The sequence below is a fragment of the Sebastes fasciatus genome, chromosome 12 (genome assembly GCF_043250625.1).
Source record: "Sebastes fasciatus isolate fSebFas1 chromosome 12, fSebFas1.pri, whole genome shotgun sequence".
Classification (NCBI taxonomy): Eukaryota; Metazoa; Chordata; class Actinopteri; order Perciformes; family Sebastidae; genus Sebastes; species Sebastes fasciatus.
This window is the reverse complement of record NC_133806.1, coordinates 11,520,626-11,546,792: the sequence shown is the minus strand read 5'-3', so window position 1 is coordinate 11,546,792 and position 26,167 is coordinate 11,520,626. Positions and strand designations below refer to the sequence as shown.

The 26,167-nt window shown below is 40.7% G+C and overlaps 1 protein-coding gene across 1 annotated transcript in view; it reads left to right on the top strand.

Moving 5' to 3' along the window:
• Positions 1-218: 218 nt before the first annotated feature.
• The window catches only part of grik3 (glutamate ionotropic receptor kainate type subunit 3), a 113,440-nt gene continuing 87,491 nt past the window's right edge, over positions 219-26,167 (top strand). Inside the window, exon 1 of the mRNA XM_074653104.1 lies at positions 219-1,168. Within this exon, the coding sequence (XP_074509205.1) occupies positions 1,045-1,168 (124 nt within the window). The 5' untranslated portion in view covers positions 219-1,044. The remainder of the gene's footprint in view (positions 1,169-26,167) is intronic.

The window sequence follows — 26,167 nt, the reverse complement described above, 5'->3', positions numbered from 1 at the left end:
CTTGAGGCAAAGCAAATCCATCTCCGTGCAAATAAATAACAAAAAAAAAAAAAATCTGCATCTCTAAGAGGGAGCACAAAAACAACAACAAATATCTCTTAATAATAATATAAAAATGTGATGAATTTAACATAAAGTATAGACAACAACTGGAAAAAAAGTAGAGAACCGGGTCATTATTCGGATCCCCCCTCTCACCCTCACCTCCATAATAAAACACTTCTTGGACATAGTTGACAAGTATGCGTAACGACGTGTGCCTCTAGTGGCACCGTGGAAGGAAGGAGGCTCGTCAGACGCACGCAGATGCTCGGGCTTTTCTGCACACTGCATGTCTTTCCATCCAGCACAAACTAGATTTTTTTTTTTTTTTAAATGAACACTGTGTAACAAAGAGCCCTTTTTTTCCATAACAGATTTCTTCGATAACCAAGCCTCGTGCCAGGTGCGCAACTGGAGAGGAGAGGAGCGTCGCGTCTTTTTTCCACCTTCCACAAAGTCCCTCTGTGTTATAAGAACAGTTTTACAGGACTGGAACGATGGACTGGGAGTGATTAAACTGCTTTTTGAACGTGTTGGAGTGCTGTTCAAATACTGCTCAGCACTCATCGTGTGACGCCTTTTCTCTGTTTTCTCTTTCGGAGGCGACAGAATCGTTTTCGAGGCGACCCAAAGTTCCGCAGGCGCAGTTTCTCCTCCTCCGTGCTCGGCTGTTTCCGTGCTACTTTGCCAGTAGACAGATAGATAGCATCGGCGGTAGGAGGATACAGACAGAGAGACTCCTGCAGGGTAATTGTAGCAGGTGTATCAGTGATCCGCCTGTGTGAGAGGGCTGTGGGGCTTCATCTTCATCCTGATCGAGCTGCTCTCAGACTTGTGAGTAAAAAAAAAAAACCTGAAGAATGTTGCATCAAGTACAATGAGCGCACATTTTTTGTCGCAGACACCCAAAATCCATATATATGCTCCGTCGAATTCAGTTCTGATGAGCAATTCTTTGGAATTTTGAAAAAAAAAAGTGGATCCCTCGACTTTACAACAACCATGATAAGAAACACTTGGCTGTCTCCACGATGGAGTGCGATTTGGGAATACTGGACACTGCTGATCGCATGTCTCTCTGTTTGGATTCACTACTCTAACGGGATGCCTCATGTTATTCGAATAGGTAAGTTGTTACATTTACGCACACATATACGTTTTGTATTGTTGAAAGTTGCTCCTTTATTCCTCACTCATTGCAGTGCGGGTGGTTTTTTGGGGGTTTAAATGAGCAGTCTCTCTTTCATTTACTCGTTCGTGTGTGAATCCTCATTTGACATAAACAGAGGAGCAGCCAGCAGAGCAACAAGAGAGAGAACCAGTGCTTTATTGCAGACGATTGCCTGTAAAATTGAGTATGCCTTCTCCACTCAGAGAACCATGCCATGAAATATTGTGGTGTTAGCGTGACCTCTATGCACTCTCTATGCTTTTGTCTGTTCCATTTTTTCTGCAGCCAGCATGTTGAGTCACCAGCCTAAAATTCAGGCTCATTGCCATGCCTTCTGGGAGTAACTTTGAGCTTTTTTAAAGAGTCTGGTTAAATTAAAATGCTACAGTATATCACATTAAGATGCACACCATGCAGGAGAAAGTTTCAACTAGTTTATCCAAGGGGAGATAAAAAAGTAAAGTTTGATCTAATCTTATTTTATATTATCTTATCCACTGCACACACCGTATACAAAAACATCAGAATCAGAATGGTGTTTATTGCCAGGTGTAAGAGGTATACACTAGGAATTTGCTTTGGTTTTGTTGGTGCAAGTTAAACAGTATAACATTCCATTCAAAGTTGCAATGCAAATCGTTAAATCCTGTGTGTGAGACACAAAAAGAAGAAGAAGAAGAAGAAGAAGAAGAAGAAGAAGAAGAAGAAGAAGAAGAAGAAGAAGCAGGGTCTGTGCTGGTGCTGCTGCTGCTGGCGCTGTCTTTTTCCAATCACTCACTGCAGGAACAATGTGAGAATTGTCATTTGGAGGCTGGCGAAGCGATGAAACATTTTGCGCCCGCCAAGAGACAGGAGCAGAATGAAGATCAATAAGGTTTTTGTCACGAGGCAAATCGTTTTTGACATTTGGAGGAGTGCCACGCAGGACAATTACTCAAAATGGCATTGGCCCACATTAACATACCACTACAACAGCCGGGGTACAGACGAGGGGAGTGTGAGAGCGTCTTAATGGCATGGAGCTTTTTTGTCTTCGAGGTATGGGTGAAAAGAGGATGAATGTTAAAACTGCACATTCTATATTGCAGTACTCGAAGAGAGGCGGATGGCCTTTCCAAACCAGTAGTCTCCTGTATGGCATATCTGCAAATCACCAACATCCCTGATTTTGTAACACAATGTGTGGTTACTGAGTTACATTTATTTCAAATTAAAGTTATTAGACTTTAACAGGTTGAGGTGCATTTCACAGCTCTATAACCCGGAATGAGTGTTGTCAAGCTTTCTGTCTATCTGATACAAATTCTAAAAGAGAGATTCAACAGAAACATACAAACTGTAGAACAATGTTTAGCAGCAGATGCAGGTGTCGGTGCAGGCCCAGGATGTCCCTGTGATTGACTGCTGCACTCTGAAGAGCCAGGACTTCTGTGACATCGCTGTGCATGGACTTTGGTGATGTCTCAGAAAAAGCATAAATCCTTAAAGCTCTCTTTCTTACTGATCTGAACTGAAATCGTTTGGTCAAAGGGACATTTTTTTTTACTGTGGCAGCAGCTCAAATGAAGACCTGAAATAGACTTGACAGGCTTTGTTTTTAAAAATGTCAAAGTGCTGAGACAAATTTACCTTGAAATGTGCTACAGTCGCACTATTGCTTTTTATAGAATCTATCATTGCTGGCGGTGCAGGAGCAGTTTTTTTTTTTTTGTGTGTTCCTAAGATTGTATTTTGACAAGCTGAGAAGAGGGACATGCGAGAGAAGGTTGTTGAATTTGCCTCAATGCCAAAGCAGAAAAGGAAAAAAAAAAAAATTGAAAAGGCTTACGTCTTCAAATTATCTTTTGAAATGTTTATGTACAACGGTGTATGTGTGTATCCGATTTTATTTTGCTCGCTTAAGAATTAGGCCTGTGTGAAAATTACAAGAAATACGTGATAATATTCTTTATAATTGCATTTACACAATTTCATTTGATCTGTTTTAATAGACGATAAGCTTGAGGGTTTCCATAAAATATGCAATATGTGTAATATTACAGCAATGCTGTGGTATTTTCTGAGAGAGTACGTTCACAGTCTGTTGATTAGGGATTTTTTGAGTGTGTGTGTGTAGTGGACCCTTTTTGTCCCCCCCCCTTTTTTTTTTGGTAATTTGGTACTTGGTGTGGGCTGCACGGTGGTGCAGTGTTTAGCACTGGCGCCTCACAGCTAGAGGGTTGCAGGTTCGAATCCGGCTTGGGACCCTTCTGTGTGGAGTTTGCATGTTCTCCCCGTGTTAGCGTGGGTTTTCTCCGGGTACTCCGGTTTCCTCCCACAGTCCAAAGACATGCAGGTTAGGTTAATTGTGGACTCTAAATTGCCCGTAGGTGTGAGTGTGAGCGTGAATGGTTGTCTGTCTCTATGTCAGCCCTGCGATGGACTGGCGACCTGTCCAGGGTGTACCCTGCCTTCGCCCAATGTCGGCTGGGATCGGCTCCAGCCCCCCCGCGACCCCTAACGGGATAAGCGGTTGCAGATGGATGGATGGATGGATGATGGTACTTGGTGTGCAACTGTGTGTGCACTCGGTGTCACAGCCATCCTGCTAAAACCAACAGAGGCTCTCTTATAGTCACTTCACGGTGGCCAACGTCGCTCCCCAGCACTGGTTCCCAACACAAACAAACCAGTGAAAATCTTCGAGGTGGGCGGCGGTATTTGAGCGGCGGCGCTCTCTGTCTGTGCTGTGTCTGCTCTCGGTTAGGTGGCCTGTGCAGTTCTCCAAGTACACCATCTGGGTAATGGTGGGTATCCAAGGTAGAGTTGTTGCCATTGATTTTAGTGCTTTTACAGTGCACTGCTCTAAGTTGAGGCCAGATGGTCGCTCCGTCTTGTTCTGCAGCGTCTATTTGTTGGAGGGAATAAAAGACTGCTCCTTCTGTATTTGTCCACTTACACGCTGTGCTTCTCTTTAGTCTCCCTCCGCCTGCCTTTCGTCATTTTTTTTTTTTTATCCCTCCTGACATGTTTTGCAACCTCTCATCTCATGTACGAACCATTTCAGCAGATAATGCAATGTTGTTATAATAAAGAGGAAAGTGCTGGAGGACGTATTTTTTTGCTCTCAGACGGTTGCACGTGTCTGTAGATAATTCGTATGTTTGCCAACATGGAAATAAGACGCAGATGATTACATTGAATATGATGCTTTTTGCACTTTGTTCTGTAACACCAGCGAGCAGCACAATTCATTCATTTACATAATACATTGCTGTCTTCTCTTGTCTGATTTTGAACAGATGGAAATGCATTCATAACATGCATGTATATACTGTATCTATGGTTAAAGCATACAGTAATGACACATTATTATACATTGTCTCTTTCATCGGTGGATTGAATGAACTAATTCATCATTTGTTGTCTCTTTTCTCTCTCGGTGAGGTTATTCACTGCCTGACAGGGATTTATTGTATAATCAATTACTTTATCTACCTAATACTTAAAGCACTTAATCAGTGCCAGTTAATCAATCTCCCTCATGATTTCATGTTGATTTCATTTCCTCAGCTCCCCGCTCTGCCCCTACAACACCTGGTCACATGCATTTTTCATTTAGCCTCCCTAAAATGCTTTGGGCAGCCATGACTGCAGACTTAATTATTGTGTGTGAAACAGCCCGAACGTTTAAATGTAAGCTGACAAATGTGCAGCACTCGAAGCTGTATGCAGTGTGACCACTCATAAGCTTCAGTGGGATAAATCGGGTCCGTGGTCACCACTTTGGTTGAAGTCTGCAAACACAGAGCCACTTCAGAGGCTTGTCTTTATCCCCGTACCAGCAGCAGCAGAGAGACAAGTTTTCATGTGATTAACTCTTCAAGCGAGCCATAGAGGAGTGCTCTCTCCACTCGCATGCTCCCTGAGATCCCCCTCGCCGGGCCGGGGTTTGTGCAAATGTCTCATCTGAAATGACTCAGACATATTTCAAGAGACCGCGAAAAGCTGTAATGCTACTTTGCAATTCTGCTTTTAACAAAGTCAAAACCCAAAAGGTTGCTTGTATTGAGAATTACCCACAAGAGGATGGTATGGCAAAGAGAGGGAAGAGGAGGGGGAAAAAAAGTGTTTGGTGATGAAGAAGAACAATGAGGGGATGTTGCATCAAAAGTTGTATCAAATTAAGATGGCCATCAGTTGCTGAGTGGAAATGAATATTTCATTTTCATCTAAATTTAATCTCTCCCCAGACGACGAGAGGAAGCAGGGAGAAGTCTGCTGGTGGAGGCTTGGGGCTGGGGAGTTGTCGTGGTGAATATGAACAAAGGCTGGTAGAGGTCACAGAAGAATTGGATACAGGAGGAAGCTTCTTTGATGTGTAATTCCATTATCTGTTAGCGAAAGCAGAGATTGAAAGGGGGAAGAACACAACGGTTGTTTTACCTGCGCTTACACACTCCCCTTCATCCGCTTGTATAAACATGAACTGCAAAAGAAAAAAAAAAAAAAGCAGGGGCCTATTTTCTGCTTCTCCCAGTCTCGGGCATCTGTATCTTACCTTCCACGCACACACTATATAAAGCCATACTCCATCCAAAACATTTTCCAAAACATATGTCTGGTCTCGCTGGGCCTCTTGTACACAATCCAATTCCATTCTCTCTGTCAGCACACTCGCGGCTCGTCATTAGCTTCAATCTCGCTGATGAGAAACGGCAGATGTTCGTTTTGTTGAGCAGAGGGCCCGTCTCTGAACGTGCTGTCTTCTGTACTCGCCTGTGATCCTGGTTAGACGCATTAGAAAGGGACATTCCACTTCCACAAACAAATATGTGCTCCGGGCGCGCCATAGTCTGCCTTTTCCGAAGCTGTTTTTAAGTCAGTTTTCGGCAGCCGATATGTTTTAAACGCACTGTGTGAGTCCAAAGTCAAATTGCGTTAAATAAACAGTGTGTTTATGTCTCAGACAAGGTGTAATAAATGTGTAATGCTCTGAAAATGTGCTCGTAATGTGTCTGATCACTAACACTAACAAGACTTAACTGCGTCAAGGAAGTGCAGGTACTTAGCTCCTTGTTCAGTCACACATAATAATGATCATCCAATAATCCCAGCCACTAGGGGCTAATAGAGCGGATCTACCAACCAGTAAAATAATCCTGTGACACAGCAGGGCCCCATCTAGCCCCAGCTAGCTTAGCCTAGCCGCTGCTAACACACCAGATGGTGTTTTCATATTGTACTACAAAGTGGGTGCTCTGCAGCGAAAGGTCTGCCCAAAGCATATGCTTCTGACGCCTTTTGAAATAGATAAGGTGCCGAGTTCCTTATGGCTATAAATTTCATCTTTTTCATAAAGAAAGAGGAGATCACCTTGCTGTCATATATATGGAAGAAATTATTTTAGGCAATATTTCACTTGTTGTCATTTGTAACCATTTGGGGATGGAACTGGAGGTTAAAGGGTCAGTTGACACAAATTACAAAAAAAACATAGTTTGTTATTTACCCGTAGCGCTATAAAGCCATGCAGACAGTTTTGGTTTCACATACTTTGGTTTCGAGATATCGCCTCTGAGATTTCTACTTCCACCCTAATGCAGTGCAGGTGAATGGAAATTCGTTTGTGAGGCTCACAGTTTAATTGTAATTTCTCAATATTATTTCAATTTTACTCAGATAATGAAAAATGTTTTCATAATCCACATAACATTCTTTAAACAGTTTTCATAAGGGCTATTTATGTGGTAGAAAGAAGTTCCAATGAAAACTGGTACCAGTGATTACCCAGAGTAACCTGGACATTGTTTCTGGAAAAAATACAACACTAATTAATTTCTTAAGATTTGATTTTTTAATGCTGTGAGCATCAAGAACAAAATTAATTTTGCCTCACAGACAGATAATATTTATTGTACTTTATAAAAACATGCAGTCAACAAGGCCTAACAATAAGGATTGCCTGCTTGCCCGAGGCAAGTAAAATGCCACGTCGGGCTAGTACATCAAGCAACTCACTTGCCCGATCGGGCAACTTTAGTCTTCATTGTTATTTGATAGCCGCTAATAAATAAAACAATTTGTATGCTGGTAAGGTTAAAATTGACTTTGGGCAAGTAGATTTCTGACCCACTTGCCAGACCGAGCAAGTGAAAATAAACATTAACGTTGAACCCTGCAGTCAATAAAGTGCTTCAAAACAATAAGAAAATGACAATATACAAAACCAAAAAGGACATAAAGTCAATTCAGGAAAAAAAATATGATAAAAATAGCCAAGGGAAGGAAATGGAGGAAACTAAAGTAAAATACATAAAACAGAATTTAATTAGGACCCAAGAGACTAAATGACAACGACTATTGTTTTGTCTGCAAAACACTTGTCTACAAGCATAATGGTAAATGGACTTGCATTTATATAGCGCCTTTCTCGTCTTCCAACCACTCAAAGTCCTTTACACTACATGCCAGCATTCACACATTAACACACATTCACATACTGATGGCAAAGGCTACCATGCAAGGTGCCACCTGCTCATCAGTATGTAATCTAACAGGCTGTTTTCATACACCGTTTGTAGCTATTCGTACGAAAAGTAATGCACTGTGATTCATGAATATACCACAAAATGAATTTGTGTGTAATTCACGTAATCGTGAGCCAGGAAATATAAAGAGTAGGGAGGAGGTCGGGGTGGATGGATTGGTCAAAAATTACTGGACTTTAGCCCTGGAGACTGGTATTTATATCCCGTGTGAAACCAGAAGTCAATGATTTATTTGTAACATGTAACTTCCGTACTTAAGTTAGACCACTTTCGGAGTTATTTTAAGCCAAACCACAGTCTTTTCCTAAACCTAAGGAAGTTGTTTCCTGTGAAGATGGAATTTTATTTTGAAAAGACTGTGTGCAGGTAATGAGCACTAATTGACACGTGTTGCTGGACATTCGTAGGAAAACGAGGGAAAAAGGAGGAATCATTTTTTTGTAAGATATCATACCAACCGCTGTATGAGAATACGTTGAATCTAAACACACACATACCGCTGACATGGCATTCGGGAGAAATTTTGGGTTCAGTATCTTGCCCAAGGACAATTTGACATGCTGACTGGAGGAGCCAGTCAAACTGCAGAATTTCTGATTAGTGGACCCGCTCTACCTCCTGAGCCACAGCCGCCCCAAGTATAACAGAACGTCTTAAAATTTGATAAAATAAAACAAAAAAATTATCAGCATCAATACCATTAAAGGTAAGTTGCGAATTTTTGTAATTTGAGTGACGCGACCATTTAAACATCTTCGCATAGCTCAACATGGAAACGTCCATCAGAAACAACAGCCTGATTGATTTGGCCCACAATCTGCCCGACCCCCCTGCAGGTCCCTCAGGGACTCAATGTCATTATAGCAGGATGTGTGCTTTTTGGATTTGACAGTGTTTTGAAATTCATGGCATGTCAATGTTGGCCATTTCCCTGTGAATGTTTCTGTACCAGGGCAATGAATCAAATTTCATGCTCTAGCCATTTGTCTTTATTATGTGCCCTTGTCCTTTCTATTTGACTCTCCCATCTCAGCCCTCCTCGGGGCTCTGCTGGAAAAAGTCGAATAACATCAAAACAGTTTGAACAAAGCTTGATCACGGGGCATTGCGCTCTCAGGGTCATACTAGCAATATAATATAGTTAATTAGAATGATCTTGTTGGAGGTAATCTGGTGATTCTTTTTACATTTCAGCACGGCGGAGTAATTTGTCTTCACTTTTCCCAGACACACTTATGCTGGCATACCGCACACACAGACGGCGGCATGGGCGCACAAAGTACTGCAGCAGAAGAGACGGAGGGAGGGAGAGGAGAGCGAGGGTGGTTACATAGATGAAGCTAGGGGACTCTTATTTAGCTTGTTAATTAGCTTGAACCTTTTGATCCCAATTTTAAAACCCGCCACGTTGCAATGCTGGCGCCTTTTGTGTGTTGCCCCAAGCCAGATAAAACTAAGCTTTATTCCTGTGCCTTTCAAACACCATGCCACGGAGCAGTATTAGCTTTGCTTTCCCTCCCCGCGTTCGCGTCCTCCTTATCTATTCCCAGACGCTCTGTGTAAACTTGGCCACCTCTGACACCTCAGTTACATACTGTTACGCACCTGCATTACAATAACAAGACCTTTTCTTCTCGGTGCTTTAAAGCAATCAGGGATTGACAGTGGAGGTATCAGCCGCAATGCACAGGTTTAAATCCTATTTAACTTGGGCTAAGGACAATGAATGGAGGATGACACTGTTTCATTCTGCCCTTTTAATCAAGCTCTCATTGTTATAAATGTCAGGTCTTGGTTGTGTGATTCCCTCAAATTGCTGTTCCATGACTGTGGGGAGATGTGTGTAGACGAGTGTGTGTTTAGAAGAGAGAGGGAGAAAGGGAGGAAGTGTGAGTATGTGCATGACAAGGGGATGTATAAGGGGAGCTGGCATAGAATCCCTGGAGCGTAGGGGTAGAGCAGGAGTTACTAATCAACTGTGAGAGAGTAGGCTAGAGAAGACTCACCCTCTATTTTCCCCCCAGTGAGAGAGAGAGAGAAGGAACAGATAAGACAAACCTCTTCAGGCCAAAACCACTACAAATGAATGGCTATCACCAAAAATATCTGGGGGGAAACAGAGATATTTCCTCCACATTCTACCTCACACATCTTTTTTTTTTTTCTTCTCCCCGTCTCTTTTTATCCCGGCAGTAACAAATGCGAGGACGACCGCAGAGAGTGCATAAGACTCGGGGGTTACCTCTCTAGCCCCTGTGCTCATCCCTCCACTGATGGATAGCCAGGAGGTTGAAAGCCAATGTCAATTTAGTTAACACAGCCAATACCCAGAAGATTTCACTCAGCACTCGCGCTGTGTGTGCAGGCAAGACAATCTGGGATGGTCTCTCCCGTCTCAGCGAATGTTTTACCGGCTGCCGATCTACTGTCCATGTTGCCCCCGGAGAGCAGTGTGGTTAACCGCAAAATGTTCCCCCCGTGACTCATCTGAAGACAGCTTGTCTGCATGTGACCGGCCTCAGATATATGGAACAAGACAGAGATTATCATTGATAAGGGAGGGGAAGAAGATTGGAGATTGTGGGCAGTTTGAGGCCGGCGGTACATTTTAGTAAAGCTATTAGTGATGCTTGTATGAATTAGGGCCTTTAATGTAAAGCCGGAAAGGGTAGCGACTTAACTGTCCTGCAGGTTTTCACCCTTTCAGATGAGGTTTGAGAATTAGGGATGGCTGTCATAGAATGGGATTGGTGGATATTAAAGCAGCGTTTTCTTTTTTGTTTTGTTTTTGTCAAATCAATTCTTATTATCACAGAGAGTTAATGAAAAATTAGGCTTTTGTTCCTAAGTCACAAATTCCTTTTTTTTTTGTTCTCTCTTTCTTTCAGTGATCAGGCTGGTGTGTTGCTATTATTTCTTTTATATGTATTGTCACTGCACCCACCTTAAAATTAAAATGTTGTTAAATTGGTTTAATAAATTAATTATTCTCACAATTTGGGAATTTATAATAGCTCACAAATAATGATTTTAATGTCTTTAACCATAAACTATTCAATTCAATTCTATGTTTATATACTATTCACATTACTGTATATAATGGAACTTTAATTCCTTTTTAAGGTTTGACCAATTTGTTGCTCCATTAAAAAGGTTTACACTTGAATTGTAATTCCTCTTAATTTTGAAGAAGTATTAATTTAATAATACATAACAATTCACTAAAGGTGTATCTATGTATTTATTTGTTACATTTTGTTTTACAAAATAAGGGAAGCCTGTTGCATTACACATAAAATAATGATCCCAGTCACTTCCACACAGCGAGGCATGCAGCTTATTAATTAAAGACTTGTATCGGAGCCCAGGTATCGGTATCGGTATCAGGACTGAAAAAGTCAGATCGGTGCATCACTACCATAAATTAGAGTATATCTTTGTTATTTATGCAATACAGGGGTTTATATTTTGTGTGTGGTTTTTATAACATCCATTTTGTTTTTCAGACATTAAGAAATAATATCTGCTGCTGTCCCTTTTTCCCTTTCCTCCTCCGTATTCACCATGTTAGCTGATCAAAATTCACAGGACAAAAAGAAAATGCAACAAATCTAGACAAAAAGAAGAAGAAAATCCAACTTCATATAATCCACCCCTTTTTAACCCACCAACCCCAGAGTTGTGTTTTTACTCATCCAGAGAAATAAAGGAGAATTAATTCTGTGAAAGCTGGCTAATTTCTGAATAAAACTGGGCAAACTAGGAGCTGTGCTCCTAATTGCTTTTCACCAAGAGTGAAAATAATAACATGAATTTTGCCTGCGCCAAAATAGTCTGCAATCAGCAAGTATTATCTGGTTTGATGAAAAGGATCAATTGAAGTAATGCTGCAATAATCATATGCAAATTTAATGAGACATCTGCAGTGTATTAGGGTGATTATTTCCATTGCTACAGAAAACAATGCATGTCCTTCTTGCCTCACATTTTAGTCAGAGATGCCATAAAACATTAACATAAATACAATATGCGGTCTTTAAAAACACATTTCCACAGTATTTTCGACATGCAGAATATTTAACGTCTGCATCAGTAAACTGTGATAGGGTGTGTGGGTATTTGCAAAACCTAAGCCTCATCTCTTGTAATATGCTAAATGTAATTTTAGGTCTAACAAAAATGTAAAACAAAGCCTCCTGAGAGTCAAAACAAGGAAAAGAAAAAAGAGCTCTTCACTGTAATTACATGTCTAGACTTACAAATCTATTAAGAATATTTAGAGTGCAACATGTGAAATGTCTATTTAGAGTGCAACATGTGAAATGTCAATAGTCTAAATGTCTTGAAAGGTCAATTAGAAATGTCAAAAACTGTATGTAAGTGGGAGCAAGGTTTCTAATGGTGGACATCTAGAACTATCATGAAGCCATTATACCACTGACTTACATTTATACAGTACGTATATGATGCAAATTTTAATTCCAACCCAATTCACAGTGCAGATTTCTTCTTTTTAAACAACCAAATTGCCGTTCATGCTTTTGCTCTAGACTTGCCTTTTTAAGTGCTTTTTCCATGTTACACCAAGGAGCTTTTGTTAGCCTGATTGGTACTTGGAGAAATTTATAACCATCAGAACATTGACCACATTTAAAATAATTGGCATCACGCTGGCATCACAGAATTAATGCTCAGTTAATGTCCTGCTCAGCCTCCCTCTGCACTGTTCACATATGGATCGGCTGTCTGCCAGAGGGGTAATTACTTCAAATGTGGTTAGGACCATTCCAATTGTACAACTGGAGAACACAGGCTACAATACACAGCATAAAAAGGAGCAACCTCTTACATAATGAAGCAATTTAAAATAGAACTAAATAGATTAGTCAATTAATCGATCAGTCAGTTAACACTAATTCAGTAAAAATACAGTTCATATCATTCATATCATAAATTGAATAATTTTTGGGCTGTTGGTCACTACGCATCTTGTTATTTTTGACATTTATTTTAGCACTCTATACATGAAATAACCAATTTATCGAAAAAAAATCTGAAGCTGAAACAATTGGTTGATTAATTGACTAGTCAATCGACAGAAAATTAATTGGCAACATTACATTGGATTAATGTTTTATATATTTTTTAAGCAAACATACCAAATGTCCCCTTGTTCCAACATCTCAATGTTGAGCATTTTTTCTGTCTTTTCACTATTTTCTGACATTTTAAAGACCAAACGATTAATCAAGCAAAAATAATAGACAAATGAATCAATGATAAAAATAATCAATAGTTGCAGCCCAAAGGAAATCAGCATGTTTATCAATGATCAAGCTCATTGTTTACTTGCAGCCCTAATGCAAAATTAAAGTAGACAGTCAGTTTGATACAGATTCCAGCACAAAGACTTGGAAATATCCCAATAGAAACTGTCATATCATAAGAATCCCACATTTCCCTTTGTTAGATGGGCATATGTCCCTTGTACGCAGCATGGTGGAAAATCAAAGATTTAACCACACAAGGAGGGATGACTTTAAAAAGGGAGTAATAGGATCTTCTTCTCCTTCATCAGGGCCTTTATGAGGCCAAGGGACAATCAGCAGGGTTTGTGAGCGGGATTCCCAGTCTGTAATGATGGCTGGCTCAAGCCCAGACAGATCAGATAGCTCACGTTCTTTGTCAATATCCTGCCTAAGCATTAGAGGACAGTATGAGATGACAGGATGAGCCTGGTGTGTGTCTGTGTCTTTCTCTGAGTGGAGCCTATTAGTGCAGGGAGCCTCTCCAGCCACTCTCAAACTTAAAACAGAGAACAGGAGGAGGTATTACCTCCAGTTACGTGGTGTGATGCATCTGTGTCTGTATATTAATTTTTGTTTCACATTATAAGTATCATGGAGCCCCCTCATCTTGTCTCCTTCTTCTATTACCCATCTTCCTTTCCTTGAAAAAAGAAATAACCATTCACGTTCTTTTAAGAGGGTAAAAGATAAGCTTTTGTTTGGGTTTCATTCACTTGCTCTTCCTCTTTTCTTACCAGACAGAAGATGTGACTCTGCGAACATATGCTCATTGTGTTAATCCCTTGCCGGGGTAAAATGAGAACTCCCTTCTCTCACCTTTCTTGACCCGTAGCCCTTCTGTCTCCTCAACGCACTGTATTACAAGGCTTACATTTCAATTTGCAAGCCCAATCACGGGGATCTTATGAGCTGCTGGTTGGAAAGCAATTGAGCCTCATTCAACCCGTTCCCCTCATATTTCCAATCCATTTATGATTATTTAAAGATATTAAATGGCTTGAATAAACCCGCTGGCAGAACCAAAAGTTTTTTCTTCTTATTCTTTTCTTTCGTCTCTTTTTTTTTTCACACGTCATTTGATTGTACCCACCCGCCACCTTTGCCTCCATCCAGTGCTTCCCTGGTCATCTGTGCACCTTGATTTGAGAGTCGAAGGTGGGGGGTGGGAATAACAGCACATGGAAATGGGCTGGTGATTGCCTTCCTCCCCGCGTGGTGATGGAGGGCTTGAGTGATCGCGCCCCTACAGCCCCTCCTTGGTGGTTGATTAGCTGTGGAGCCCTGGAGCTCCGGAGTGACACGCTGGCTCATCAGACCCCGCTCAGCCTGTCAGGGACCCCCTTGATTGCACGGTGCTTCATAATTGTTCCCCATTTTGCTTTAGTGTCCGGTGTGCTGCCATCTCATCTTCGTGTCAGTAAATGCAAAATGCAATGTTCGACTTTTCCTGTTGCTTTTCAGAACGTACACACTTGAAATGTTGCCATATGAAAGGGATGTATCATAGAAATTCCGTCCATCGGGGAGATTCAACTTACTAAAATGTGACTACACGGTAATGCTCTTCCAGACATTCAATGAATAGTATTCATTCAACTACCCTTAAAATGTACCATCTCTTTGAGGCCTGAAAATTATCTCACAACGTACAATGAACGGGAGATGAAAAGATCCATTACAGATGCTGGTCGAAGGAATGCCATGTTATAATAATGCATATTGAATTGTGACATTTATGTCAAGAAGTGCTTCTTCTTTTTCCCTCTCTCTGCCAGCACCAGCAGCTGCAAATGGGCCCGGTGTAATGTCTTTTTTTAGTAAGGCAATTGGAAAAGAATTGCCGTCGTGGCATTTATAATCATTGAGTTGGTAGACATGATTGAAAGTTAAAGCAGTCAGAATGGAGAACTCCGAGGGCTCTGGCCCAGGTTATTGATTCATTTAGCTCATTTGGGTGAAATGCCCAAGGTGTGGAACTCATCAAATCATAGACTGTCTTAATTATTTTTATGTCCTGGCATTAGCCTCTTGGGACACTTGAATTTCTTAAAGTTTCTTAAAGACTTGTTCCCATGTCATTGCGATCATTCTGTGACACCCTGGGTGACATTAGTGTGAAGCAAGTCTTTGGAAGCTGCACTGGACGACTGTGGGTTAGGACGCAGAATGTGTGAATGGCTTCAAGGACTCAAAGGTTTATTTGTCACATACACAAAGTTAAGGCTGTGATAAAAGATTAGTGTGGAAAACCCCCCAGAAATATCAAGGATAAGAATTCAAGATAAAACAAATTATAGATACATATTAATATGTACATACGTCATAATTCTAAGGCAAGGTAAACAGTGACATTTTGTGCACACTCAAGTGCAAATATGCAAATGTGCCGGGCAGTGTGCAGGATTCACAGAGGATTCACCATCCCAGAAGCCCGAGGGAAGAAGATTTTTTGAGTGTAGAAGTTGGGGTAGTGTGTGTAAATCTTGCAGAGTGGGGAGTGGCGATCCGACGTTATGCTCGGCCAAGCAACTCTCTGTAAGGCTCTATGGTCCTGAACAGAGTAGATCCCATACCGGTTGGTAATGCCCCCTGTTAGGATGCTTTCCACAGCACCAGAAAAGAAGGTCTTCAGGACCCCAGAGAAACTGGATTTCTTAAGCTGTCGGAGGTGGTAAAGACGTGCCTTTCTCTCCAAAATGATGGTGTATGTGTACAATGTCAGATTCTCGATGATTTGGACCCCCTTGGTTCTGCTGAGCTTAAGTAATAGGTTGTTGGCCTTGTGCCGTAGTGACAGGTCTGCCACCACTTCCAGGTAGGCCTTCTCGTCATTGCTGGTGATCCAACCTGTCGTCATCAGCAAACTTGACGATGGAGTTGGAGCTGTTCCTGACCAAACAGTCGTGTATGTACAGAGAGTGCAGCGGGGGCATAAGTACACAACCTTGGAGGTACCTATGTTGAGGGTGAGGGGTTTGGAAGTGGGACTTCCCACCCTAACCGCCGGAGGTCTGGCAGTCAGGAAGTCCAGGATCCAGGCTCACAGGGAGGTGTTTAGTCTCGATTCCATCAATGTTCTGTTATCCCACATGAGTCATAGTATGTTTTTAGTGGCTTGTGATGCAAAAGTTTGGAATGAAAAGACAAATGTGTGTTGTCTCGGAGTAACGGCCCTTATTTCTGCCTCTGGTGAAAGGCCCAGCAGGTCTGCCATGTCCACACATAACTGTAAGGCTTTTTTACGCACCAGAGTGGAGATGACCTGCAGTCACTCAGCTCAGCAGCTGCTTTTCACTCAACCAAGACACATGAAATGACATCTCTCTGCCGTTTTGGCTCCTAGAAGCCATTCCCCCATGTTCAAGTCGCACATAGCACCTACGGAGTAAAGCTTCAAATGTAAAAGACGAGCTCTGTGTTTTGTAGAATAACTTGCCTGCTGTCTGTGATGTGTGCAATTGCATTTAACTGCATGCCAGCTTTTATCTTATTTCTACCAAAGAAGTGGTGACTGCAGCCACAGGCTTTATCATGTTCAGACTTTTTACTCACCAAATAGGCTTTCTGCTGTTGTCAAGCTTTGGCTAAAATCACTCACTAGTGTATTTTGACGCGTATTCCTTCTTCTATTTATAATTCTTATTTCCCGCATGCCAAAAGTAAAAGCATGGTCTTCGATGGCTCACTTTTGCAATGGCTTTTCCTCGCTCCTCTGGGTTTGTGTAACCTTCCATGTACAATGGAACATTAGCTTTATCCACCCACTACAATTTCAGTGATTTCACCTGTAACATGTTTACTAGACATCGAGCATGAAACACGACTTTTTCCTTGGTGTTTCTGTGATAGAGATTATAGTGTCACAGCTCTTGAATGAAATAGGACTCAGTGTCAGCCTTGTACAAGGTGATAGACTTTACAGCGCCGGAGGAGAATTGTATTGAAAAGTAAATCCACTGTCATATTCACCACAAACATTTACATAAGAAGTAGAGGGCTGTAGCAGATGAGTGGCTTGTCGTAACATTACACATTTGTTCAGTCAAAAAATGAGTCAAGGTGTTCGCGGTGCGTCAAAAGGGAAGCCTCAGAGAAAATATTGGCTTTGTAGGGTCCCTGAAGAGTACTGTAACCAGGGTAAAAATGACATGTTGGTTTATACCAGCTCTCCTTGGGTGTCTGTGTTTGTATCTGTCTGAGTGTGCAGCAGAAAGATAATGAAGATACAGTAAGTGATAGCATTGCATTTTTGCACAAGGCTGCGGAACTTGAACATTTTCTACTTTCCTGGTATTAATCAAATGATTTAGGTCATGGCAATGATACATGGGAATGAATTTAACAGCTTTATATTTGATTTTGGTGCCCTTTTTGTATCTACTCCTTTCTGTGACACATCTATACATTGTATGTACTAATTGGCAGGGGAAGCATCAGGGCACACCTTTGTGATCTCAGGGCTCCTGATAATTCTGATGAAAATCTTTTGACAACTGAAACATTTTTCCTCTTGCTGCACAAACTCAGTATCGCTTGTACAGCCTCTGTTTTGGATTATTCTCAGGGCGTTGTCAGAATGACTCTGCTCATACGGAGACAGGCAAACGTTAAGGTGCTTTGAGCACAGTGAGGTTAAACGTGTTTTACAACTGCTGATAAATCTAAGCCTCTGCAGATTCTGTTTGAACAGTCAAGCAAATTGAGGGTAAACTTTGACCTTAAGTGATGTGTTGACCAAAGGAAATGAGGGAAACTTCCTGCAAACACAAATAAGACAAACAATGCCTTTTGCACTTTATCAAGTACCAAACAGAAGAGCAGTGTGTTCACACAGCCTTATCACAACAACAAGGGTCAGCATCCTTTATGGTCTGTATTGGTGAACAATACTAAATAAGGTTGGGTATTTCAAAATTGATTTCCAATTTTTGATAACTGGAGATAAATTAACAAATGTGCTTTTTCGATTTCACTAACTGATTCCTTCAAGAGTATGGCAGCTCATCATCATGAAGTAGGTGATGCTGGAAGCTTGGTAACATAGTCAATACTTTTAGGTCATGCAGTTGCTACTGTTGGTTGTGGCTAGGGTCTTTAGTGGCAAAATGGAAAAAAAAAGTAAAACTATATTGGCGATGCTTCTCATTTGGCAGAGCAGGTTTATATAAAATTGGATGGTGAATCATAGCTGGTATGATTGCTTGCTCCTGTAAGTTCTGTCTTTTCCCTCAAAGGTCAGCACCAGTTGGTCAACAACACATATTCACAATGTCAAATCCGCTCCAGTCTTTTCAAAACACACTTCCGTCTTCACAGGAAACAACTTGGTCAGGATTAGGCAACACAATCACTTAGTTAGGTACAGGAAAAGACAGACTTGGTTAGGTTTAGGCAACAAAACTACTTAGTTGGGTGTAGGAAAATATCAATTTGGTTAGGTTTCGGCAACGAAACTACTTAGTTCGGATTAGGCAACAAAACTATTTAGTTAGGTTTAGGAAACGATCGTGGTTTGGTTTAAAATAACTCAAGTAATGGCGTAACTTAAGTACAGAAGTTACGTGACAAATAAATCAACGTTGACTTCTGGTTTCAATCGGGACACAAACACCGGTCTCCATGGCGAAGGTCCTGTGTTTTTTGAGCCATCCATCAACCCTGACCTCCTCCCTACACGGCGTTCACTGCTCTTTATACTTCCTTGTTCACAATTACGTGGGTTACATACAAATTGATTTTGTGGGATATATAAGAAATACAGTGCATTTACTTTTCGTCGGTATAGCTATGAATGCTGTATTGAGTCCTAAGACATGTTGCTTACCTTGTAATATGTTGGATGTTTTATGTTTTCATGCAAACTGCAGTAAGTGCTGCATGTCGCACACGCCTCAACAAATCAGCTCATAGTGAGTGTTGCTGCTTACACCATTATTACCTATGTTGATGTACTGTATACGAACTGAAGAGTAAGCAGTCACTAACACTGATGACTAAGGCTACAAGAAGCTGTGACAGGAAGTATTGTGTTTGCATTAACATATGCTGAGCTGCATCAGACCTCATTACAGCTCTGAGCAGAGCAGATGCTAAAACATTGAGTCTGCTTCCTCTAGAAATGTTGACTGATTGTTGATGGGCAATAGTTGGCATTTGGTACGATAGGAGAAAATGGGTTTTTTGCTTTCAACATATTTGGTTTCTTTTATGGCTCAAATACAATTCCAGAACAATCAGGAATCAAGACAAACAATAGAAGAGCACTGTAAGAGCAGTGGTGTCAATTAGATTCTTACTATGTTGGATGTCTGACGTTTTTCCTAAACTGATTCATAATTGTAAAAATATAAAAGATATCTGGCCTTGGTTCTTGAAACATTACTGTATGTACCTTCAAATACAGAGTATTTTCAGCATGGCAAAAAAACGATGGGAGGTTTTTCACTTACTGATGAAAGATGAAACATGACTCCTGAATCCAATGTCCACCCTCAGTAGCTCCTTTATAGGATGAATAATATACCTTGCAAAGCTGCACACCATCCTGGTAATGTGTCACTGCTGGAGACAGATACACTCACCTCAGTTCAAAGTAAAGCATGTCATTTTGTTGACAAGCTGTAGCTGGGTGCCTGTGAGCATGTTTATGCCTGAGAAGACATGTAATTCAGTATTCTCTCTCCGAAAAAAAATCTGCATTGTGACAGAGAGTCTGTCAGTGCTTTGCGCTCAGATCACTTAACTGGAGCATCCAGACGTGGCTGAAAATTAAAGGCCAAATAATGATGGAGCTGATGCAATGTTTAAAACAGAAGCGGTTGCTTATGCATACTGATGTTACAGAAGCAGGTAAGAAGCAGTGTAGGTGGGGGTTGCAAAGAATTTATAGATCCTTAACAATGCAATGCCATTAAAGGCTTAGTCTCCAAGATATATGCTGCAGTCCAACGTAGAGGTAGCCTGTGGAGGTTTCTTGTAAACGGTTATGTTTATGTTCAATGTCTCTCACCAGAATGCATTGTGTGTGTCCTACAAACATGTTGAATGCATTTCCTTCCTCATAAAACATTTGCAATGCCGATTTGGAAAATTTTAAACCAGCATCATTTACATCCATGCTTACATATAGTCTTGTTCTTCTTGTCTGCCTTTTGCCAGCACGTTGTTACATTTTAGATTTGTGCATTACTGTCGATCAGTGAAATAGTGCTAAAACCAAGAGACATCTAATAACTAGGGATGCCAGGATACCAGAAATTTAGTAGTCAATACCAATAAAAGTGAAATTCCACGATGCTCCATACCCAATTCGATACAATGGTAAAAAGCAAAAACAAAAAAATAAACACTTTGAGCTAGTGTTAGGAAGTTAAACAGGTCATAATTCCCTCTCTAATATCTATTTTATATTGCTGTGAAAACATCTTCAAACAATTGTATTTATTCAGGTTTCTCGCCAAAAAGTCCATTTTACAAGATTACATTTGAACACATCGTGATCATGTTATAATTTCCCTACTAATAACCCCATCTTTATTTCATAGACATACCAGTTTATTTATTATTGGGTGATTTTACGAGCAGGGTGAGCTAGCAACTGATGGTACGTTTATTATTATTATTATTATTATTGTTGTTTCATTCTTGTGTGAAATGTGCAAATTCAGTGAAGGGGTTGGCCCTGTATGATAAACTATGTATTTAATAATTTGACTGCTTTTGGGATGAATCATTTCTTGTAGACATTTTTGGTGGCTCATGGTAGTCTAAAGCACCTTCCTGGGGGAAGCAATTCAGATTATGGGTACCAGGTTAACTGCCTTGCTCAAGGGCAGGTTTATTGTGGTTTCTGTAAGTGAGATAAGAACTCCTTCCGGCTAAATCAGCGACCTCCTGGTTGCAAACCCAATCGGTTGACCTCATCTCCAGGCGTTAAGCCACATGAATGTTGAACAGCAAAGCAGTGCCCGGCGGTGATTGTGTGCATTATGGCCTTGCCCCTTCCAATGCAAAAGGTCAATGTTGATGCACATATAGCATTGCTCTACCTAGTGTTTCCCAGACAACACTTTAAATTCATAAACTCTCTGGAGCTACAAGGAATGTGGGAATCAATAAGGGCTGTTGTTGGCATTGTGTGGGCATTCTGATTAACTTGTCCAGAGGCTCGATATATTTGTGCTCACTTCAGGTCACGAAAAAAGGGGAGACATATGTTTCCTGCACTGAATTTGGCTCAGGAGCAGGAAGTCAGCATTGTGGCTACTGGTTATGAACTTGTTGTGATTCAACATCAACATCTGTTTAAAGCTGAGTCCTACTTTCTTCCCCATGCAGCCTCTTTCAGTTTAAAACCTCCAGGTTCTTTGTCATTCTGCGCACATCCAGCAGAGTGTAAACATTATCAATTGAATATATTTATCATTAACGTGTAGTTACATTCACCGTTTCAGCCTGCATGTCTCCATCTAACACACAATTTTGAGAAATGACCTTCAATTAAATTTCTGCCAGTGATGTCAGTGTATCTCCAAATGTAATCAGCTCAAAGTTTGTTCAAATATAAGAGGGAAGTGATACGTCTCTTCACTCTAGTTTCCCCTTAATTAACAAAGGAGTATGCATTGCATTCCCTCCCATATCACCGCATGGTTGTCATGCTCTATGACAGTATTTAATTGAAAAAGGGTGACTCTGAATTTCTTACCAAGTTCATGATCAGCATTGATGATAGAGCGTGTGTTGTGAAGTGAAACTTGTCCAAAAATTACTCTTTAAACACACTATCACCTTGACCATTACCCATCTCCCTTAGGGCTGGATATCGGACCAAATTATGTCGGTCCTACCCAGTATAGAAAAACATTGACGAAAACGATGCCAAATTTTGACTGACAAACCACTACAAAGCACTTTGGCAAGGTTTTGGTACACGCCGTCTATTCGCTATCGATACAAGTGCTGACGGACTCTGTCTTTTTGTGTTTTTAGTTGAGCTAGACCAGAGAATATTCAGTTAAAACCGGTCAGTGATGCTATTTTTCCCTCATTGTTCTCATTGTAGTTTGCTGGAAGTGATGTAACGTAGCCCCTGTGCGTTTTATGTGGAGTGAGCACTGCGCCGGACTCTGTTTAAAAAATAGCTTTTTAATGCTACATTGCTTGTCAGCAAACAGCTTTGAAACCGACAGATTTTCTTTTTAAATAAGTGTTGTGCGGTTGATGTAATTTATGCCGATGTAAAGAGTGGTTAATGTGGGATTCCGAAAAGTGGCTGATAAATATTTCAAGAAACTATAAAGTGTTACATTTGAGAATGGAATTTGGTGGCGTGGTAGGCTGTAGAATGAGTGTTTAATTGGGTTATTTTCTTTTAATGTTGCAAACATGTTTTGCAATTAACTAATACCGCTTGTCATTCACAATGACATATGGTTTACATAATGAATCATTTCAAGAAAAACGGAATCTTTACATGATACAGAATTTTACATATAGTAAACACATGACGTTTTGAAAGAAGTATTGTTGTGGTTTTGGGATCGAATTCGAGGCACCGATATCGAAAGTTTTCAAACGCTAACCAGTCCTAATCTCCCTCTCTGCTCCATTCATCTTTCTTCCCCTCATTCATTTTCACACACAAACACACACTCTCACTCAGATAAGACATTTGTGTTTTCCAGGCTGTATTCTCACATCAGGCAAGGATGGATATGAGACAAGTCATCCATTATAAGAACTTGATTGGTTCTGTAGTGGCAAATATCACAGCCCCATTTAATAGCATCACCACACACACACTCTCTCTCTCACACACACACACACACACACACACACACACAAACGCATACACCTCAGTGCTGCCTGGCCCAGCCTCTTTCATAATTTTCTTGTCAAGCATAGCAGACAGCCTAATGTGAGAGGGCAAGCACAGAGTAAACAGTGGACAGATTTTAGATGTATCACTGTAATAGAGTAATTACCCGTCAGTGGGGGACTGCACAGGGATTCTTACCAACATTCGGGTTCAACTAAATCAAAAGGAATCTCAAATTGAGGTATTAAATTTTAATTGCTAGTATCCTTTGGCAGCTTAGTTTGCAAAAGCACAAGTCAGTCCATTTTTTTAACCTTGATGCTATTCTATTATGGCTTTTAATACACAGATATATATAGAAATATGTCCACCGTCTGATATTTTGCCATTGTGTTTATACTGTGATTGTGATTGAGTTGGAGTGCTTTATGACAGCATTGAATATTTCTGTCACAAAGTCAGAAAAAAACACATTAATGTGATTCAGTACATTGATTTGCTACATCAGACAAAGACAGACATTCCTTTTTGGTTATTTTATCTATTGGCAATTTCTCAATTGATTCTCTATAAATTGTATTATATCACTATATTACTGTATTTTGTTGATGTGATAAAAAAATGACCGTGATACAATATTTTATCACTGTGCACGCCCAAACAAGTACCTTTATAGCAGGAGTTGTCAGGATTATAGTCAAAATCGATCAGTATGCTGGAAAATGATTGCAACATAGGGTCAGAGATGAAAACGATGGAGTTAATAACCATGTGGCAGATTTTCATCTCACTTTTTCTTTTCGTTGGGAAGCATGCACTGGGAAGCATGGAATCACTCTGGTTTTCATAGTTTGTGGCGGCTGCTGTACTGAAAAAAATTATTAGATTTAATAGTATGTAGGGGAGAGAAAAGCAATGAATAAATAAGAGGTTATACAGTGATGCAATGCAAATTAGCCTTGGATTCAATTTGTGGATGGAATGGTAATAGTAAGGCCAGAGAGAGGAGGCAGAAAATAGTATGTGATTTCCCCCACTCACTTGCATCACACCATGCTAATTTGTGTTTCATGCTCTGCAAATGCAAGCCAGACCACAATTTTTCTCCCCCTCAACCCTGGCGCACAATCACACTTTTTTTGTTTGTTTTTAAGTACTTTAATTATTTATTTATCCATTTGGTTACTTTGAAAGCGTTAACCTCAAACGCTGGTTTTGGTAGTGATGGCGAGAGCTGAACAGCTGTTTAGTAGTCTTTCACAAGAACTACTTTCAGCCCGAGTGGCGGCTCACGTTTCATTTCCATGATGTCTGCGTAGCCTTTTGGCTCTCTTCAAAGCCCACGAAAAAAAAAGTGTGTGAATAAGAAAAGCACAGTGTAAATGGCCCTCCTAATGACTCTCAGCAGGACTACTTCTTGTATCTTTTATGAGCCAGGAAGAAAGGCGCGCATCATTATACAGTGCCCATCTGAAATCCACTAGCAGCGTGATGCTCAACAAAAAGAATCCCCTCCTGGCAAATCGGGCGTAATGGGACACATTAGCGTATCGTTAGCCTGTTAGCGTGCCTGGAGGTCAGACACTGGCTGCCAAATTCCTGCTGCTGTAGGAAAAGAAGAGCCGGCTCTAGATGTCTGTTCATTCATTTGTGAACAGATAAAACACGAGCGCAGACGTATCTCTGTGAGATTTGGAATCTTTCTTTTAGAAGGGGTGGTGATTAATAAATACATTCACATTTATTGTGTCAAGAATAGACAATCGAGCCAACTCAGCAATCAGAAACGTCTCTCAAACTGAGTGCTGATTCCTCAGAGCGGCAGCATAGTTCCTCATGTTTAAATGTAGACAATGACAAATGTGAATAAAGTCTCCTGTTTGCATTAGGAGTGAATGTACTACTTGTTCTCTCACCTAAAATACATGTAGTAGCATTCAATGTAAAGACAATATGTGTCTTTGGCAATAATGTTAGGTAATCAAAGCGGTAACTGGAGAAAAAAATCTGTTTAAAAGAGGAATATTTTATTGCTGCATCTATTCTTTGACTCTCTAATGGGGGCATACTACAGGTGTGCTTTGTTTAAAATGTCACCAGTTAGAGCTCAGCAATTGTCCATCTATTATAGAACATGAGAGGCTGTTGAAGATGCCCATCACATCAATCAAAGCATATCTTATATTAGGTTGCTGATGGAGAGTTTGGTATACATCCTGAATGAATTTGCCTTGATGCATTATAATATATCCTGAGTAAAGTGTGGGAACTGGTATCGTAAGACTGTAATTTGTGAAAGAGCACAAAGGATTTACGTCACTACTTGTATATCGCAGGACAGCTAGGCAGAGATTTACAGAGAGATTGATGGAAACCACAGCAACAGATGATGTGGATGACAGTGGAGAAAGAGAAAGATAGATGGTTGTGGTTAGGGAAAGGTTAATAAGGAGAAAGTGAGAAATGGTAATGAGGGCTGTGACTGTAGCAGTCACCTACTGTAATCTGTCACTCACTTTATGGCGCTCTGTTGATGGGACCCAACCCCAAAATATCATCTTATTTGACTCACCTTCAAAATGATATACCATCGGAGGCGCCATGTGCTGCATTATTTTGAATGGTAAAACAAATGACCCGCTAGGTCCTAGATGCAGCATAGAGTAGGAGATGCTTTGATTTCCAAGGAATGATAAGCAACGTTTCGATGCATCACTGTGCAATCTAGTCAGGTGTGAAAGGTTGGGGAGTGGGGAATTGTAAGGCTAACAAGTGCAGGGGCTAGTCAGCAAATAATGGGAAAGTCATCTGTGAGAGATGACTATCAATTAAAGGCACTTAAGGCACTAATGATCAGCAAAGGGTTCCTAATGAGGATATGTGAAGGTGGGATCACATTTCTGGAAGTCAAGTGCAGTGTTAAGATTCCAGCAGTATGCTAAAAGCCATGAATGCACACAGGCCCACTCATCACACTATCAAGGTCATTAGACGCTGTAATCAACTTAGCTAGCACTATTTCAGGGAGAAACAAAGTTGCTTCGCTTTAAAGCAGCGATGGGAAACCATGTGCCGTGGTACAGCAGGTGATTACACTAATTGGTTCCTTCTGTCAGCTTGTAGGCATGCTAATCAGTGAAATCGCCCGGTGTAGTGTTTGGTTGGAATAGAAAACGTGCACACTCTCGGCCATTCCCTGTCACACGGTTACTTATCCCTGCCTTATAATACAGAATTGAGCTGATCATAACCAGTTCTATTTTGGTCGCTTCAATATCTACTGATTCAAAATAAA